This window comes from Etheostoma cragini, chromosome 20 (genome assembly GCF_013103735.1).
Source record: "Etheostoma cragini isolate CJK2018 chromosome 20, CSU_Ecrag_1.0, whole genome shotgun sequence".
NCBI classification, from domain to species: domain Eukaryota; kingdom Metazoa; phylum Chordata; class Actinopteri; order Perciformes; family Percidae; genus Etheostoma; species Etheostoma cragini.
The window spans coordinates 11,641,241-11,658,340 of NC_048426.1; the positions used below are offsets into that span (position 1 = coordinate 11,641,241).

At 40.1% G+C, this 17,100-nt stretch overlaps 2 protein-coding genes across 10 annotated transcripts in view; one reads left to right on the forward strand and one right to left on the reverse strand.

Annotated features, from left to right (window-relative positions):
* The window catches only part of cnksr1 (connector enhancer of kinase suppressor of Ras 1), a 27,389-nt gene extending 15,891 nt beyond the window's left edge, over window positions 1-11,498 (forward strand). For 2 of the 8 annotated variants that reach the window (XM_034859308.1, XM_034859315.1), the window contains 15 exons: window positions 424-483; window positions 2,853-2,921; window positions 3,125-3,250; window positions 4,442-4,557; window positions 6,328-6,461; window positions 6,966-7,141; window positions 7,250-7,283; window positions 7,549-7,724; window positions 7,945-8,018; window positions 8,349-8,420; window positions 8,739-8,809; window positions 9,381-9,457; window positions 9,539-9,626; window positions 9,895-10,079; window positions 10,352-11,498. In XM_034859308.1, coding sequence (XP_034715199.1) covers window positions 424-483; window positions 2,853-2,921; window positions 3,125-3,250; window positions 4,442-4,557; window positions 6,328-6,461; window positions 6,966-7,141; window positions 7,250-7,283; window positions 7,549-7,724; window positions 7,945-8,018; window positions 8,349-8,420; window positions 8,739-8,809; window positions 9,381-9,457; window positions 9,539-9,626; window positions 9,895-10,079; window positions 10,352-10,786 — 1,893 coding nt within the window. In that variant the 3' untranslated portion in view covers window positions 10,787-11,498. The remainder of the gene's footprint in view (window positions 1-423; window positions 484-2,852; window positions 2,922-3,124; window positions 3,251-4,441; window positions 4,558-6,327; window positions 6,462-6,965; window positions 7,142-7,249; window positions 7,284-7,548; window positions 7,725-7,944; window positions 8,019-8,348; window positions 8,421-8,738; window positions 8,810-9,380; window positions 9,458-9,538; window positions 9,627-9,894; window positions 10,080-10,351) is intronic. The other 6 variants (XM_034859309.1, XM_034859311.1, XM_034859312.1 and 3 more) reach the window with 6 other exon arrangements.
* Window positions 11,499-12,434: 936 nt separating this feature from the next.
* Window positions 12,435-17,100, reverse strand: si:dkey-221l4.11 (claudin-23). 2 transcript variants are annotated; one of them, XM_034859048.1, is made up of 4 exons: window positions 16,732-17,100; window positions 15,448-15,484; window positions 14,640-14,696; window positions 12,435-14,505 (listed from the first exon to the last, which is right to left on the reverse strand). In XM_034859048.1, exon 4 carries the CDS (start codon window positions 14,180-14,182, stop codon window positions 13,427-13,429), a length of 756 nt encoding a protein of 251 aa, XP_034714939.1. In that variant the 5' UTR covers window positions 14,183-14,505; window positions 14,640-14,696; window positions 15,448-15,484; window positions 16,732-17,100; the 3' UTR covers window positions 12,435-13,426. The 2 variants fall into 2 exon arrangements, with proteins under 2 accessions (XP_034714939.1, XP_034714938.1); XM_034859047.1 differs by lacking the exon at window positions 15,448-15,484 and having other exon boundaries at window positions 16,742-17,100.

The following is a 17,100-nucleotide window of genomic DNA, read 5'->3' on the forward strand; positions in this document are numbered from 1 at the left end:
ATATATAATAATTAAATATAATATTGTGTGATGGGAGGAAATGGCTCTTTTTGCTGTGCTCTTTTCAGTTCAAAGTTTGAATCCATTCATGTTTCTGTTGTCATGTAATACGTATTGATTAGGTGGTCTGGGCATTCTGGGGTGTTAGTTAGTTGACTCTCCCCACATCCATTATGACTCAAAATAATCTATCAAGGCCAGCTGAGGGGTAATTACAGGCTGAACCATCAATACATCTGGAGACAGACATCAATATCTCCCCGCAGACTACATCAGCGATGGCAGTAACGTGACAGAGCAATGTTTACGTGTCCATTATGTTGAATCATTTTGACTCAGTGATGTGTAAAATTAACTTTCTGTATATTGCTCATATGTAGGTTATCAGTCTGAAATGTATCTCTCTGTTTCTTTTTCTCTTAGGGGATTGAGATCACATCCACTGGCTCCATTAACCACTATGTGACTGGAACTGCTGCTGAGGTCAGACTCTCTTGTTTACTTGATCACTGATGACTCAGCCCATAAATCCACACAAGGTTAACCATCTTTGTACTCTAAACAATCTTCTTAAGAGCAGCATGAATCAAACCTTTACTCCTTTTGAACTCCAGACCATGAGGTTAACTTTCACTACAGTTTGTCTCTTCGCAAGAGCTCAGCGAAAAAAGAGCTGGTGGGGTTACAACTAAAAGAGTCTCACAGTTCTGAACCGGCTTTGTCTTGTTAAAAACTGCGCTGACAAGTGTAGGAGGTAACACGCTGTGACTCTGTGGCTCAGGTCTGTCACATATTTCTGCAGGAGATAACACTTAAACACTTGTCTCCACGTCTTCTATTGAAACGTTTGGATCTGCTATTACACTTGCCTGTCAGAATTTCTCCTCTAGAAGGAACTGGAAGTATATTTTCAGATGGGAAGCAAAACTAAAATAGAAAAATTATCAGTTTCACATCAACTCTCTTTTATGTCTGTGACAATAAAATTTGATTACAATCATGTTTTTTTCTACTATATTATAATTCTGCTCTCCACTAGACTGACAAGCGGGACCCACATCAAGATGTTGGGTCTGGGAACTCAACATTGGCAGGGCTCAATCCGAGGGGCGGGATAAACAGTTGTCTTTCAAATTCCTTCTGCACGCAATAGGATAGCGCTACAACCAACCAGAGCAATGCTAGTAGATAGATTAAACTTTTGTCCTATCCTTCAAAAACATCTTCTTTTTTAAAGAATGACTTCAATGCTGTTCGTTGTTCTTTTCTCAAAGAAAAACTTAACTCCAAGTATTCCTTATTTACGGCCAAAGCCAGTTTAAAAGACCGCTGTTTGCCAGCAACAGCAGCCATCTTCTTTGTTTTCAAGTAGCAGGGTACCGTCGCTACTCTGCCGTCATCATGTTAAGCCCCCCCTACCGACTCTACACAATGTGATTGGCCTGACCAGAATTTGGTTTTTCCGTCATAGCTTCATCTTTAAATTGGAGATAAACTGATGAGGCTATTAGACTAGTTACTTCTGAGTGATTTGATGGTCACACTTATAGTGGCTGATTGTTAAACTGGATGAACTCTGTAAAATAAAATCATCCCATAGAAGGAGCAGAGATACAGCATTTTCTGAGAAAGCTGAAGATCTGTTGGATAATAGGAGGCTTGTAAAATAAGCTCCGAGCGATGGAAAGATGGAGGTGTGTTTGTCAGCCAGGATAAGGAGGGCTTGTGAAATGAGTGCAAGGGCAGCTCTCCTGTGGGAGTGAAAGATGGAGATGTTTTTGTTCCATTATGTCAACAGCAAAGTACTCTTGACTGCCCTGCTACTGCAGTTACATCACTAACTGCTAAGAAGAGACGTGACCACTGGCCACAAACACACATGCACGCACGCATGCACGCTCACACACACACACACACACACACACACACACACACACACACACGTACACACACACACACACACACACACACAGAGTACAGCCTGGGTGCATGATCTGCCTCAGCCTCACAGGCTTACAGAGAAAGTACCCATACAATTATAAAATCAACCAGGTGTACTATTACTGCAAGGTGTCCACAAAGTCATTGTTCCATTTCACTGGTTCCCCTTAGGATTTCCTCAGGACGACATTAGGCGTGGGTGATATGACAATACCGCAAGACAACATACGTTTTATTTATTATTTGTCATACCAAGTTAGCTATTCCTTTTAGTACTTGTAGTTTTATTAGATAATTGCAAGATTTTGATGACGTTTCTTTATTCTTCAGGTATTTCAGTGACTGGATCAGCCGAGTTATTTCCACTTAAATTATTGTCTTACAATCAAACAACTTATTTTCAATATTATCAAGATCCATTACAGATTTTCAAACTTCACACACACACACATATATATATATATATATATATATATATATATATATATATATAATTTCATAAACGGCATGCCATAATGTGTGTTTGTGTGTGTGTGTGTGTGTGTGTGACTTAGACAGTGATAGAGGATTTAATTTCATGTATATATAAATCATTTCTAGCTTCAAAAGTTTGCAAGTTGTGATTAACTGCCAGATCACAGCAATAACTGTTACAGTTATTTTTCATTTTTGGAAATGTGCAATGTAGCTCTATCGTAAAAAAAAACAACTTCTATATTCACAAAACATGTCCAAATGTGCAGGACTGCAAAAAACACTAAATCTCTACCAGCTCTTTGGTACAATACAATGTCCTATCTACTGCATGTCACAGTAGATAAGAGCACAAAAAGTAAAGTAAAACAAAAATGACCAAAGGTTATCTAGTAGGAGTTCTTCTTATTTGTGTTGTTTTTCTCTTCATTTTGCAGCCTTCAAATGATGCCTATGTAAAGATATTGGCTGGTGATGAAGTGATTCAAGTCAATGACCAGATAGTGGTGAGTGTTACAAAATATACGGTATTTGTGCAAGCCTGCGAATCTGTTGCACTGCTCCATAGTACTGTATGTGTGGGATCATCTAAGTCTTAACTCCAAAGTGACTGAGATAAACCTCCGCACAGTTACTGTTCCTGCAAAGTGTTTTTGTGTCTGAAACAATAACCTTCAAAGGGAAATTATCATCTGTTTTACTGCATCAGGTGGGCTGGAGCAGAGTTAACCTTGTAAAAAAGCTACGGGAGAATCCCAGCGGAGTGACTTTGGTCCTGAAGAAGATTCCCGAGTCAGTGCGACGCAGAAACCCAGTCCAGATTTTCTCCACACAGGTCAGGGATCTTTAAAGTTCTCCTCCACTCACCTCATAACTCCATCAACTATATCATCTTCTCAAGTATATAATGAACACACTGTGTGTATCTTTCTGATTTACAAAGGAAACTGTGCTCAGTTGCAAACCAGCATATGTGGTATGGATATATGAATGGATAATTACCTCAATGATAATCATACAATCATCTTTACCAACACTTTAGTCCATGAAGAAGTGTCTTCAATACTAGATTTTCCTGGTCCTGTTCAAAAAATATCTAAAAAGATTAATAGGAATTATAGCAGAATTTTTAGTACAGTGTTTGCGCTATCCATCACTTTATAATCTCTTGATATTTAATTGAAAATTCGTGTGCATCATTATTGCTTTTTCTGTGTCATCTATGTGTCACACACAGTATTTTCCCCTCCAACCCCTATTTTGACAGAACATTAGGAAAAACGGCATATCATCACTGTATACCAGCATGCACAATCGCTCAAAATTACCACACATGGACTTCAACATGTCACGGGGGTGATATTAGTCTTGTTAGTCTTACTATACTTTAGAAGCATGCGGGCTTGAAAAATGTGTTTGGAAAACGTGTAATTGTTTGTGGAGCCATTAGACGAAACACCAAGTAAACCGCGTTATTATTGCATACAATTAAAATATTCTACCACTTAGTTTTTGTTTAGCATAACTACACCCGGGGCTGAAACATTAAATCTTCTATCAGAAACTGGATTATTTAATTTCAGTTTATAAAAGACCAACCTGAAGCTACCCTGTCATGAGAATCCCCTTTTCGATTTCCGTTTAACATCTCCTGGGATCTGTTTCCATTCACACTTTGTCTCAGTAGTCACTATGGCGACTGTTGTGTCTTTGAACTACACACTGAATTACATACTGAATCTAAGACGAGTGCACACACATTTAACATTTCACACCCTCTTGTGACTATTACCATATTAATCTCAGCTCTAGCTGCAGCCATACGGTGAGAAAATGCACATAAAAAGATGTTAATCAGGTGGGCACTGCTTTTAGCGAGAGCTTCACAGACAGTGTGTGTATGTGTATGTTGTGTCTGCGTTGTTGTCTCATCTCCTAAGCCACAGAAAGAGCATTTAAAGCTCCGCTAACCCCTAAATACACACACAGTTTAGTGTGCACATTCACACAGTTGATTTCTTTTCAGAAGGAGGAAGAGGAGAAAGAAGAGAGGTCCGAGGAGGAGGAAGAGGACGAGGAGGGGAATCTGAGACACTCCATATTTGAGAGGGTAGCAGCCTCTGTCAGGTCCCTGTCTTTTAGGTAAGAACATGCTTAAGTTTTCCCTCTATTAAATAGATATTCCTTTAAATAATTCTAGGAGCACATGTCATTGTGGATATTGGATTTTAATTTGATTTTTACAAACCTGAACCTTCCCTTTATGAGAATCACCTCTTAAGCATTAATTATCTCTTATTCTAAAGTAGCTCTATTTGAAATGAGCTGTAATTAGTTGTCTTTTTTAGATGCTCAGCGAATTAAAGCCATTGCAAACCGCTGAATTATTCAAGCAACCATAAAACATTGATGGACAATACTTACAATATGAAATGTGTGTAAGGTAAAAGTACCTTGAGGATTTTATCACATAGTAGCATTATGGAGCAATGCTTTATATTTTGTGCCAAAGCATACAGTAAGGTGATCCACATTCCTTCCAATGGTTTTGCTCTGGCCCACGGACCAGCAGGTGGCAGTAATGTGCCATGAAATGTGGCAATGCACAAGCAAAATGGAGGGAAGAAGAGCAAACAATAAAATGTAAAATGTAGAGAGGCAATGCATTCAGCATTTTTAATAGGCTTCAGAGATACAGTGTTTTGTTTATACACACGTTGGTGATGCTAATTAATCTGCAGTTTTATGTTTGAGCACTGGGTGAAGCAGTGCCTTTGGGAAAGCAGAAAGGTAATCAGCCACAGGCACACATTTGTGTGGAAAACTGGGAAAACATACAGCATGTGACTGTGTCAGGTCTGAGTGTCGTGGTTTGATTTGTGTGCAAGATAAATTGAATAGAACAAAACCAGAAAAGAAATGAAATGGACGGTAAGCAAGCCGTCAGGAGAATAAATGGGTCACAGCACCGAAATGCTGACAGGTTGTGGACATTGGTTATTGGCACGCAGACAACGCGTCCCAGCAAGTTCTCCCCTGGTCCCACCTCAGGCCTAATGTAGCAGTTGATACAAGACTCTACTGTATGTGTTTAGAAGAAAACTCCAAACTGTACCTTTAATTGTAAAACACTATACATGATCAGAATGTGCTAAATGAAGTGAATAAAACAGTGAATGAATAAAAGAATTCCTTGAGAGCAAATCATCTCGCCGTACCTGAGTCTTTTAATATGTAGTTTAACCAATACAAAGCAATATTTTAAGAAATTTTATAACTGTACATCCCAGAGCAGTTTGGCCATAAGTTTGGTTCACTAAACCAAGTTGGATTTACTCAATAGAGCTGAACCTCCCACAAACCCTTTTGACCTTTTTAATATGCCAGGAACCTGTAAGTTGGCAATGAGGACACACTGGAAATTCCACCATATGCACCCACACGTCCCTTTCTCGGAACAGATGAGCACAACAATTAATAAATGAGGGAGTTTTGGAGAGATGAAGAAAGACACAATCAAAGGGGAGGGAAAAAAGAAAAAAAAGAGAGAAGGGAGGAAAAAGAGTGATGGAGAGGCAAATAGAGTCGGTGAAAGCTGATGGAGAGCAGCCGAACTCAGACACATGGAGGGAGTAGGCGGGGATGGTGCATTAAGGTTGTAAATAATCCTGTCACATTGTGACACATTACTAACTCCAGTCTAAAGGAAAGAAAAACAAGTAGACACTTTAGACTACTGGCAAACAGCATAGAATCATATTTTAGCTTTTTAAAAGACAATAAAGGTAATGTTTACTGTTTTAACTCACCGGTACAGCTGAATCTCAAATCTCAGACATTAAAGCTTCTCAGAAGCACCTGAAGGCACCATTTGTAAGTTGTTTTGATCTGTTTCTATGTTCCCCAATACAGGAAAGCCATTCACAGTCAGCCGCCTATGGGACAGGAGGAATCAGAGTTGTTCTCTGAAAGGGAGCTAGAAGGGGGTCCATCTCTCACTTCATATCAAAGCCAACGAGGGGGGCTGCCACTACTGTCAGTCTCAGGTAAGAAACACAGGTGGGGGCTCGGGCCTTCGGCACCAAGACAGCATATTGTTTCAGTAGTTATTGGACATTTCAGGATAATGAACAAAACATAATGCAGAAAGGGTTTTGCAGAGACAGGTGTTCTTTGTTAAGGAGTTATGAAAGAATTTCTATTGCATAAGCCCTCCAAATATATATATATATATATATATATATATATATATATATATATATATATATATATATATACTGTATATAAAATGCTAAATAATGTAAAGAAGGGATTCAATATACACCATCTGCAGGTGATAATGAAAAAGCCTTAAATACATTGGCTAGAATAATACAATATGAAATAGACCTATTGCCCTATGATCTTACTGTAAGCAGTGTAGACTGTATTACAAAAGAGTTTTACATGTAGTTTGTTGAATCAGAATGGTGTGTTGAATAGTTTTACTGTCATTTAACCGTCAACACAAATTCTAGAATTTTCACTTCTGGGTCATGTGTTTTTCTCAGGGGAGTTTGAAAGTTTGGAAAGTTCAAGACTCTCCCCTGGACTAAGACACAACCAGTCTCTGTCACCCAGAAGTCTTTCTCCCTTTGGATTTGGGTCCTTCAGAAGTTCTTCACCTCACCGAGTCCACCAGGACACAGCCAGCATAAGTTCCTGCCCTGAAATGGTGGGACACACGGTGAGAGAGACACTGCCAGACATATTAAGCATTTGGAACATGTTAAACCCCACTGTTGATGTTGTTACTTTATACCACAGAATAAACTGTATTGGCGTCTCTTTTCAGGGCAATAAGGAGACACAGAAGAGCTCTACAAAAGGTACAAGCTCATACTGTAATACTACATGAATATAAGCAAAATACTCTACTGCAAAAGGTGTATGCAAGAGCATTTTCATCAAGTCAAAGTCAATACCAAAACCAGGTCTTATTGAATTGACGATATGGCTTATAGGGGTTAAGGACCAAATCTAGATCTAAAAAAAGCAAATTAAGCACAAGTTTAAGAGAAGAATAGTAAATAGCATGTCCAATGTTAGTAAAAACTTGCTCTTCTTCTTCTTCCCATCCTTTCTTCCTCTCAGGAAAGTCGACAGCGATGAGTCGGCGCCGTGTGTCCTGCCGCGAGCTGGGTCGACCTGACTTTGACGGTTGGCTGTGGAAGAAGAGAAAGGAGAGCAATGTCTTCCTCGCCCAGAAGTGGCAGCGCTTCTGGTTCGTCCTCAAGGGTCCTTCCCTTTACTGGTACACCAGCCCACAGGTGGGAATACAACTATGACAATAGTTACTCTCTCTATAACCAAATAAATAAGAAGTACTGTTGAAACACACAAATATCTTGTTAATGCTGGTCTTTCATTGTAACTTATTATGGTTTAGTCAATAGTATTGACTATTTAATTATTGATTTAGCTTATTTTCCTTGAACTAATCTTCTACCATTATTGAATTGTGTGTTTGCATGGGATTTCTTTCTACAGGATGAGAAGGCAGAGGGTTTTGTCAATATAGCCTGCTACAACCTAGAGAGCGCTGGAGAGCACAAGAGAAAATTGTAAGTATGAACTCAATGAATTGGTTAGTAAACTGGGTAGTTTGAGACAAAAACGTTATTGTCCCCGTGCACAGTAGATGATCTGTTTTGGCTTTATGCAACAATCTGTAGTCATGTGCGTGAAATAAAAGCCTATTTTCTCTATTTTCAAAATTAGCTGAAAGAAAATTAGCCTGGTGTCTCTGAATCTGAATTCATAGAATCTCAAAAGAGAGGAGGAATGAGAATTTCTGTAGCATGTGTGGTATATTTGTTCACGTTGTTTTGACTTGGATTTTAATTTCTCTCATGTTAATGCCTCCCTTTCTCTTTGTTCTCTCTTCCTACAAGCGTGTTTAAAATGTGCCACCCACGATTTCACAACTTCTTCTTTGCGGCAGAAAATGTCAGTGACATGAGCAAGTAAGTTTGATCGATTACAATCTAAGGCCTTGTTCAGGCTGTCTGTCTTCTCTTTCTTTCTTTCTCCAGATGAGCAGATGAGCCAAGTGTGTTTGAAAGTGCAAGCTTAGCCTTGCGTAACCCACATTTCTTTCACAAATGTTCGGCTCTAAAATGCACCTGGGTAACGGTAGACTCATATACATTTTGCATACAGTGAGAGGTGTTACATACTTTAACATGTGCTGGTCTGCACTGCCCCCTACAGTCTTAAACGTTACTAAAACACCGATTGCATTTGATTTGCGTGTGTTGTAAATCTTGTCTTTTTTTCTCCAGGTGGATTAACTGTCTGATCCCAGCCATACAGAAGCACAAGAAGTTACACACAGGCCCGGATAACGAAGAAGGTGGGCCAACATTCTCTATATTCTTTAACTTGCATTTTGTAATTTCAATCATTGCAAGTAATGCTATTAATAATACATTATGTGGTTTCACCCACCCAAAATGTCTTGCAATATTTCTGGTGCACATGTATTCTATTTTATTTGACTTGCGATTTTAGGTTTCATAAATAAAACTGAAGCATCATCAGGTGTCCTGGTGCTGGTGCCAAAATGATGGATGGATACAGATTGTAGTGTTTCCTCCTCCGAGTCCATTATGTTCAACATCACTCATACCATGGCCGTTTGTTAGAGAGGGAAATACTGTAAATCAAAGTCATCTTTTTTAAACATTGCAGTCTTATTAATTCATGGCTGTGATAATTGCACCAGGCAGAGTTAACTGGCAACATAGGACAAAGCATAATTACTGCCGCTATTAATACCTGCAGTTTATTATGTGATTTTAGTCCAACCAGCCAATTGAAAAAGATCCTAAAACAATATCAACAATATATACCGGATCTTTTAGTATACTGTGATATGATGTATAATGGTGATTCATTTAACACTTGTGTTAATTTGTGAACAGAATGTTACAGTGAGACTGAATCAGAAAGCGAGAGATCACCTTCGCCCCGCAGAAGAAACAAGGTTGCCACAGTAAGAGAGTTTACACCTGCATAAACACACAACACACACCATTTGGAGTACCATTCACATTATAATGTGTCTCATTGTGTGCCTTAGAAAGTGCAGTCCCACACTCTGCCTCGCCCCAAGGGGAAGACAAGAGTGCAATTATCGAATACTGTGACAGGGGGCAGCAAAGCAACAGGTATGTTCTGCATAGGCTGACTGTCCCAGCTCCCTGCTGCGTTTCTATTTCCTCTCTCTGAATGAGTTATTGCGTTAAGCTGTGGAGACGGCGTCCCTCTGATAGTGTAAAATTAATTTTCGTCATGACATGTTGTTTCCTTGAGTGCACCCTGATGTTGTCAGCCAAACCCCACTGCTCTTTTTTATGCGTTTAATTCCATCTTTTCTTTACATATCTCCCTCCATCTTTGTCCGCTTTTTCCTGCCTGTGTCTGCATCCCCGTGAGAAGGAGGACCGGTGGATGAGATGGGCATGATGTTAAACAACATAAAGGAAGGAGGGGTCTCTCTGATTGGCCACGATCAGCCGTTTACACACGACCATTTCAGGAAATCGTTCATTCGACGCAACAAGAACCCAATCATCAATGAGAAGGCACACACGCTCCGGGCCCTGCAGAGCACTCTTAAGGTAAGCAGAAAAGTCCTGATGACATACTGACACAGGTCAACCACCTAAACATTTTTAGTAGTTACCATGCAGATACAATTAATTTAGTACTGGCCATTCAGAGACCACTGTGAGTGTGTGATTTGTGTCACCTTCTTTTGAAGGAAATAAGAATTAACCAATAAGAAATAACTGTCTTGTACAGCATGTTTGTTCTTCTCAGAAGGTCAGAATCAGGAAGTTTCATATTTGTGTATATCTGCATGGTCATTGAAACCCTTTTCTCTCTACAGGCCAAAGAGTTGGAGCTGCTGCAGATCAATAAGGTCTTAGAGGACTCTGGTCTGTCAGCGTCAAAATATCGTCAGTGGAAGAAGCAAAACGAGGAACTAGTTCAAGAAATCGAGAAACTGGCCACACTCAAGACATCTAAAGGAGTGGAAGACGTGGCAGTGCAGGACAAGCCCGCTAAGGAGGTTGACCTAGAAACTGTCGCTAAGAAAACAGTCACCTCAGAGACAGAAGGCGCTTACAGACTGAGCCTTAGCGACGGGGAGCAGTTAGTGGACGCGGAGCCATCTGATGTTTTCCTGGAGATCCCACCAGGTTCTCCGGGGAGCAGTCCAGTGTTAGAACTCTCTCTGGGGTCGCTGCAGGATTCAATAAATAAACAGCTGAATGATATGGCGGAAACCGGAGAAGCCGTCGAGAACTACTTCTACATTTAAGAGAACAGTGAAACAGTTGCTCTGATTACTAGGATCATGCAAATGTCGTGTGGTGCATTTTCCAACATCTTCTGCTGACATTCAACAGAAAGCATTAGATCAAAATTGCCATATAACCAGCACTTTAATCAGATATGTCAGTGAAATGCATCAGTGCAGATTTAGACCTAGATTTGGTCACAACAAACAAATAGGACGAGTTTACAACAGAGAAACGAACAATTTGCCAAGTGTCTATCACAGTTCAGTCTGTATTCATGAGATTCTAAGGCTGTCCCATTCTTCTAATAATAGAAAGTAGAACTTTACTTAGAATTTAACAAGAATTTGTAATATAAGTGATGCCTCTTGTTATGTGATTTGTAAATACAGTTGACTATAAATACTGTATGTATTTGTTAATTGACATAACCTTAATATAGGGTCTACATTTGAAATATTTTGCACTGAAAATGTGCTTCAGAAACACTGTTGTAGCACCTTGTTGGTCCTTTATTTGTACTTTTTTTTAAAAATCTTTCTTGCCCCTGTGGAGAACACTGCTTACTTAAACCACATATAGAGCTGTATGACAGTTTTGGCTCTGAGTCCTTTTATTGCCCAAGGCTGCCATGAAAGCAGCAAGACAACTTAAGACCTCTCAAATGCTGAGACCCTTTCACTGTGCTGTAACATTAATCAGCTTAATTAAAAGGGAGCGTGATGATCACTGGATGTGTCGTGAAGTTCCTGTCGTGGCTAAAGATCAGCATGACTGAATACTGAAATGACTGACAAACCTTGTTAAAGCCGATATAAAATTGTTTATATTTGTTTGTTTTTTAAAATTTTATTTGTGTGCTTTTCTATACATGTGATTTAGACTCAAAATTATAAAAGCATGCCTTTATATGTCTATGTCCACGTCTGTTTTGTGCATGTTTTTGTGCGTCTTGCTCTTTGTGTTGCTTCAACCTCATGGCTTGGTTGTTTGCTCTGATATGCATTGCATACGGCTTTGAGACCGCATTCAGACGGGTGTGTGTGCCCTTCTAAATCATGTCCAATCAATTGAATTTACTACAAGTGGACTCCAATCAAGGGGTAGAAACACCCAAAGATGGTGAAGAGAAACAGGATGCAAGTGTCAAGTGTCTTTTAAATACATTTGCAAAAGAATTAAAATCCTGTTTTTGCTTTGCCATTTTAGAATGTTGAGATTGATAACTTTAAAAGATCTTAGCATAAGGCTTCACCAAAACTACCTGTGAAAAAGTGGCAAAATACTTTTCTGAATGAAATGTGTTGTTTTACAGCACAGACAGTATTTGTCAGTGCAGGTATGAGGAGAATCATGCACAAAAAACACAGAATTTCAAGGACTTACTTGTTTTTCTAAAGTGAAAAGTCAACTGGCAAATTACATTTTATTGTATGAGTTATTAGTGACTCAGATTGGTGCCAATTTATATTGAACTCCAGGGCATAATTAGACATTTAATCACTCGCTGAATGGCGTTCTCACCACGTCATGATCTGGTCACATAAAGGGGCACTTTCTGATAATTCAAGTGACATTATCTGTTGTGTTGGCTGAGATGATCTCATGCTTCTTAGCCTTGTGGGGAGACAGGATCTTTAAAAAAAAAGAAGCTTTTTCTATTAAAAACTACGCCATCTGCTTTTACTCCCAATGGTACGTAAAACAGTAGTACTAGGATGCAGCACACCGTGGTACACTGTTGAAATGTTTTATTAAATGCAGAATGCACCACCAAGTATGAACACACTGTAATAAGTTAACACCAACAAATAATTTACAAAGAACAAACATCACCCTGTGGTACAACCTCCTCACTTGTCAGTAAAATCACATTCATTAGATGAAGGCTCCTCAGTAAAGATTTACTCTGGCAGGCCTCAAAAATTGGCAACTTATTTATAATGTTTATACAGTAATCTCACATCCAAAATTGGTCTTTTAATTGCTTGCAATGTCTGAATCGAGAAATATTAAAAGCAGATTGCAAATACTTTCGGAGAAAATTAGGCAAGATTGTTAACTCCATTCCAAAAAACACATATTTGTTAAGAAAACGTAGTATTCTGTTTTTTTCAGGTAAGAACCAATTGTTCTTATGTTCAAAGCTTTACTATTATCTATGGAACTTACTATAATTTATCACAAAGATTTTACATTCACAGCTTTGTTCTGACACAAAAGCGTGTCACATGACAGGATGACTAACAGTACAAAGGCATGGCTACAATGTAAAAGGCAGCACAAAGAGATACTTCAGCCATGTTTTTATACACGTTGCAGTTGAAGGCAGCAGGAACTTGAGCTCTTTTAAAACATGATGAACTTCTGTAGCAATCACACTCTCGTCATACGATCAATCACTTTGTATTCTACACCCCAAAATTATGTTTCTGTCTACGTCAAGAGGTAGTTACATCCAACATGTTCATACCTGACATTTGAGTCAATTAGTCAGGTAGTGGTGAAGTCCTGGGGTTTAAAGTCATTTATGAATTGACTTATTTTTTTAGTTGGCAGATTAATTAGCTGAAGATTTGGAAGTGACATTAATATGTCCTTAAGGGTCCAGATCTGTTCATCTTTACTCATGCTGTCTAAGTATTTTAAGTGTTTACATTCTAACAGCTTACTTCATATACATCCGTGTCTGGCTTGTTGGTGATCTCAGGACATGAACGGCAGGCAGGACAGACAGGAAGCCCCGGGCAGGATGGGCAGGTTGGGTATCTTGGTCGTTTGAAGCTGAACAGCAGAGCACTGCCTCCCAGCACCTGTAAACATGCACCCAGCCACCCAAAGTAGAGCGAGCCGGCTGGACGCAGGCTGAGTTGGGGGAACCTGGGGTTATTGATCCCCTGACTTGGATCTGCCATCCCCAGTCTTGCAAGGTTGTGGGTGTACACCCCGAGTGCAGTCAGGCTTAGCAGCCCGGCCATCACCACCAGGAGTCCTCCTGTAGCTGCTACACCTCTCAGAGGGATGTCTGTCCAACACCGGACCCCGATACACGCCAGAACAATGCCGGTGCTGCACAGGAACAGCGAGGTCAGGATCAAGCCTTGTGCCAGGCGAACCCTCCGGTCTCTCTGATATGGACCTGCCACAGGCCAGCACTGCTTCAGCTCCGAGTGCTCCACCTGCAGACAACTCTCCCAAAGTCCATCAGAGCGTAGAAGGAGAAGCTCCGCCACTGACCCGGACTTGACCCCCATCCCTTGACCTTTCACTCCTAACCGAAGAAGTGACCCCGAGCCTGCCATCCCGAGACGGGTCTGTCCTTCTCTCCACTGAGGAGTGATGGCGGCAGTGAAGACAAGGACCAATCCCAAAGGGGAGAAGACAATCCCCATCACCATGGAAGATGGAGTGTGCATTATAAGTGGTGCAACCCTGGTTATGTATGGAAATACTTGAGATATATAACGTATTAGTCCAAATAAAACATACCAGCTGCACAGTACCTGTCCTCAATGTGCTTTACAGTAACGGAGACTTTTTTCAAAAGAAAGAAAGCTGCTTGTAAATGTCAAATGTCAGCGTCATGGGACCCCTCAGAACAGTGTGGTTCTGTTCAAAAAGCATAAGACAACTCCATTGTGATGATGATGAAGATACAATCTCTTGTCTGTTGTTTCTCAGTGTTCACAGAATAAAAACAAGCCAAAAATGTCTTCTTTGCCCAGATGCAGCCAAAAGTCTGTAAACAAACAAAGAATGTAAAACTTTCCTTCACATGAAGGTATAATTCAGCTCTAGCAAAAGCTGAGAGAGTCAGTACAATAATACTGCAAAAGTTCAATTGCTGTAATAAAACGAAGGTTCCTCCATTACCTGTTCGTTGGAAATCTCCTCCCTTTCAGCTGAAGAGTCTTTATTGTGACAGTCTTACTGTGATGAAAGAGAAAGAGAAAGAGTCAGAGAGCGTAGTGCACTTCAGGTCAGAGTGATGGAAGAGAGAGAGAAATATAAGAAATAACAGAGGTGTGAAGTGGTGCAGAGACGAGCGCTCAACCAGAAGGAGAAAACAGAAGGGAATTTGGCTTCACTGCTCCAGTGCTGGACAGGAAAAGACTGAACGGTTAGCCTGTCTTGTCTCTGTTGCTAGGATACGATAACCTGGCCAATCTCTACATGACAGCGTGTATGTGTGTAGATTTATTCATCACAAGACCTAGTTAGACCTGATTGCCTTGAGTACACAAATGAAAAAGACCTGTTCACTGCCACCTGTGTGTGTGTGTGTGTGTGTGTGTGTGTGTGTGTGTGTGTGTGTGTGTGTGTGTGTGTGTGTGTTTGTGTGTGTGTGTGTGTGTGTGTGTGTGTGTGTGTTTGTGTTGTTTTGTCAAAACCTGATAATTGATGGTCATTTCTGACCTTGGAAGAATTCAGTGGGGTTAGTAATTATGTCAGGCGTGTGTCTGAATGCAGGCTGAGTCCATCCACAGTGTCTCAGTCAAAAGGGAAAGAGAGCAAGAAACAATGCCCTTTGGGACAGAGACAAAACAACTTTAAGGCGTGTGCGACTAATGCAGACAAACACACCCACACACACACACACACACACACACACACACACACACACACACACTAACAGACATCTCATAAAAACAAGCAGTCACACAATAGTAATAAAACCAACATTTCTTCATTTTCCTCAACAGGTATATCAGAATTTTCTGTCTGAGTTTCTCTAAAATATAAAATTTACTACCTGCATCAAATTAAAATGAAGAAATTAAAAATGAAAACTCAAATTAAAAAAGTTTCACATGGTAGAATTACTCCTGTCTAATATATATGAAGTCATTCCTTGAATAATGAAATGTCCGGAGGGCAGATTTACAAACTGCTGAGTTGTAATGACTGGACTATTTGACAGTGAAGAATTGTGTCTTTCCTACATAAAAAGGTAACAGAAGTCACCTTTTTGTATCAAAATACAGCAAGTAGAAATAACGCATTTGGAAAAACGTGCGTGCAGCTTAAAATGTTGGCACCAAACCTGTGCTGGATTTATTGTATGAACCCCAAAAGCATGTATGTAACACATTGGCAAGGAATACAATAACTAACCTAACTATTTTACAAACCTTTGCTTTTAACAGAACACAGGTTCTGTGTATGGAAGGGGTGAAAAATGTGCAAACCAAATATCAGCCTTGTTTTTGTTTTGCTGCACCATGGAGAGGATGGTCAGCCTATATGAATTATATTTGTAAATTCAATCTAATTACAGATGGCAAATGCCACTGGAGGGTTGATGAGATTTAGACTGATCGCCTTGAAGGTAATAGGAAATCTAATTTTGAAAGACAGACAGACAATCCAGCAAATATTCATCTAGACAAGAAAGATTTACTGAACTATATCGGTGTGTACACATTAACAGAATATACCGGAATATACACAAAGGATAAAATAGAATAGAAAAGAAACACACACCTGTCACCAACTGTCATCTGTGTCTAGAGTCATATGACTACATGGTAATTACAACATTATTTCCTGTTCTGCTGCTTGATTTTATTGACCTGACAGGAAAGAGAGAAGATGACAAAGATGATGATGGAACACCTGACACAGCTGCCAGGACATCAACAGCTTCTCTGTTCCCACTTACATGGTGGTGGTTACTTACTCTGTTGTCCCTATGTAGAATATTTCTTAAATTAAACGATCATTTAAATCCAGTGACTTCACCAAAATTGATTTGTTTTGATTGCTGAGATGGCACGTAGAGGGACAGTATGAAAACATCTGCAGAGAGGCACAACATTGAACAGGCTTGTCATGAATGGGAAATGATGAAAACACTGTCGGGTTATTAATAGCCCCAATCTCTTTCATTAACGCAGGAGCATTTCCAGCAAATGCAAGCACACACGCACACACACACACACACACAGGTGCAGTCCATGTACACAGTTACTTACCATTCAAGAGGGGTTGTTGGTATCTCACTGCAGATCGCTGGCTGCCTCCCTGCTCCGATCGGAATGGCAACATGTTTCTCTCTCAGGCAGCAGATGGTGCAGCCACCTCTTCATTATTCTTCCTCTCTCTTCCTTCCCATTTGTCCTTGCTTCAGCAGTCTCCCCACCCGTCTCTGCCTCTGTTTGTCCTTGTGTCTGTCCCTGATTTTGTCTGTTTGCTTTGCTGCCTCCCCGGCTGTCTACCTCTCAGTCTCTTCTGTGTGTGTGTGTGTGTGTGTGTGTCTCTCACTTGTTGAAGGATGTGTGTATTGTATTGAGGACACGAGTGCCTCCCTGCTTTTCCCTGCCAGTGTCGCCAA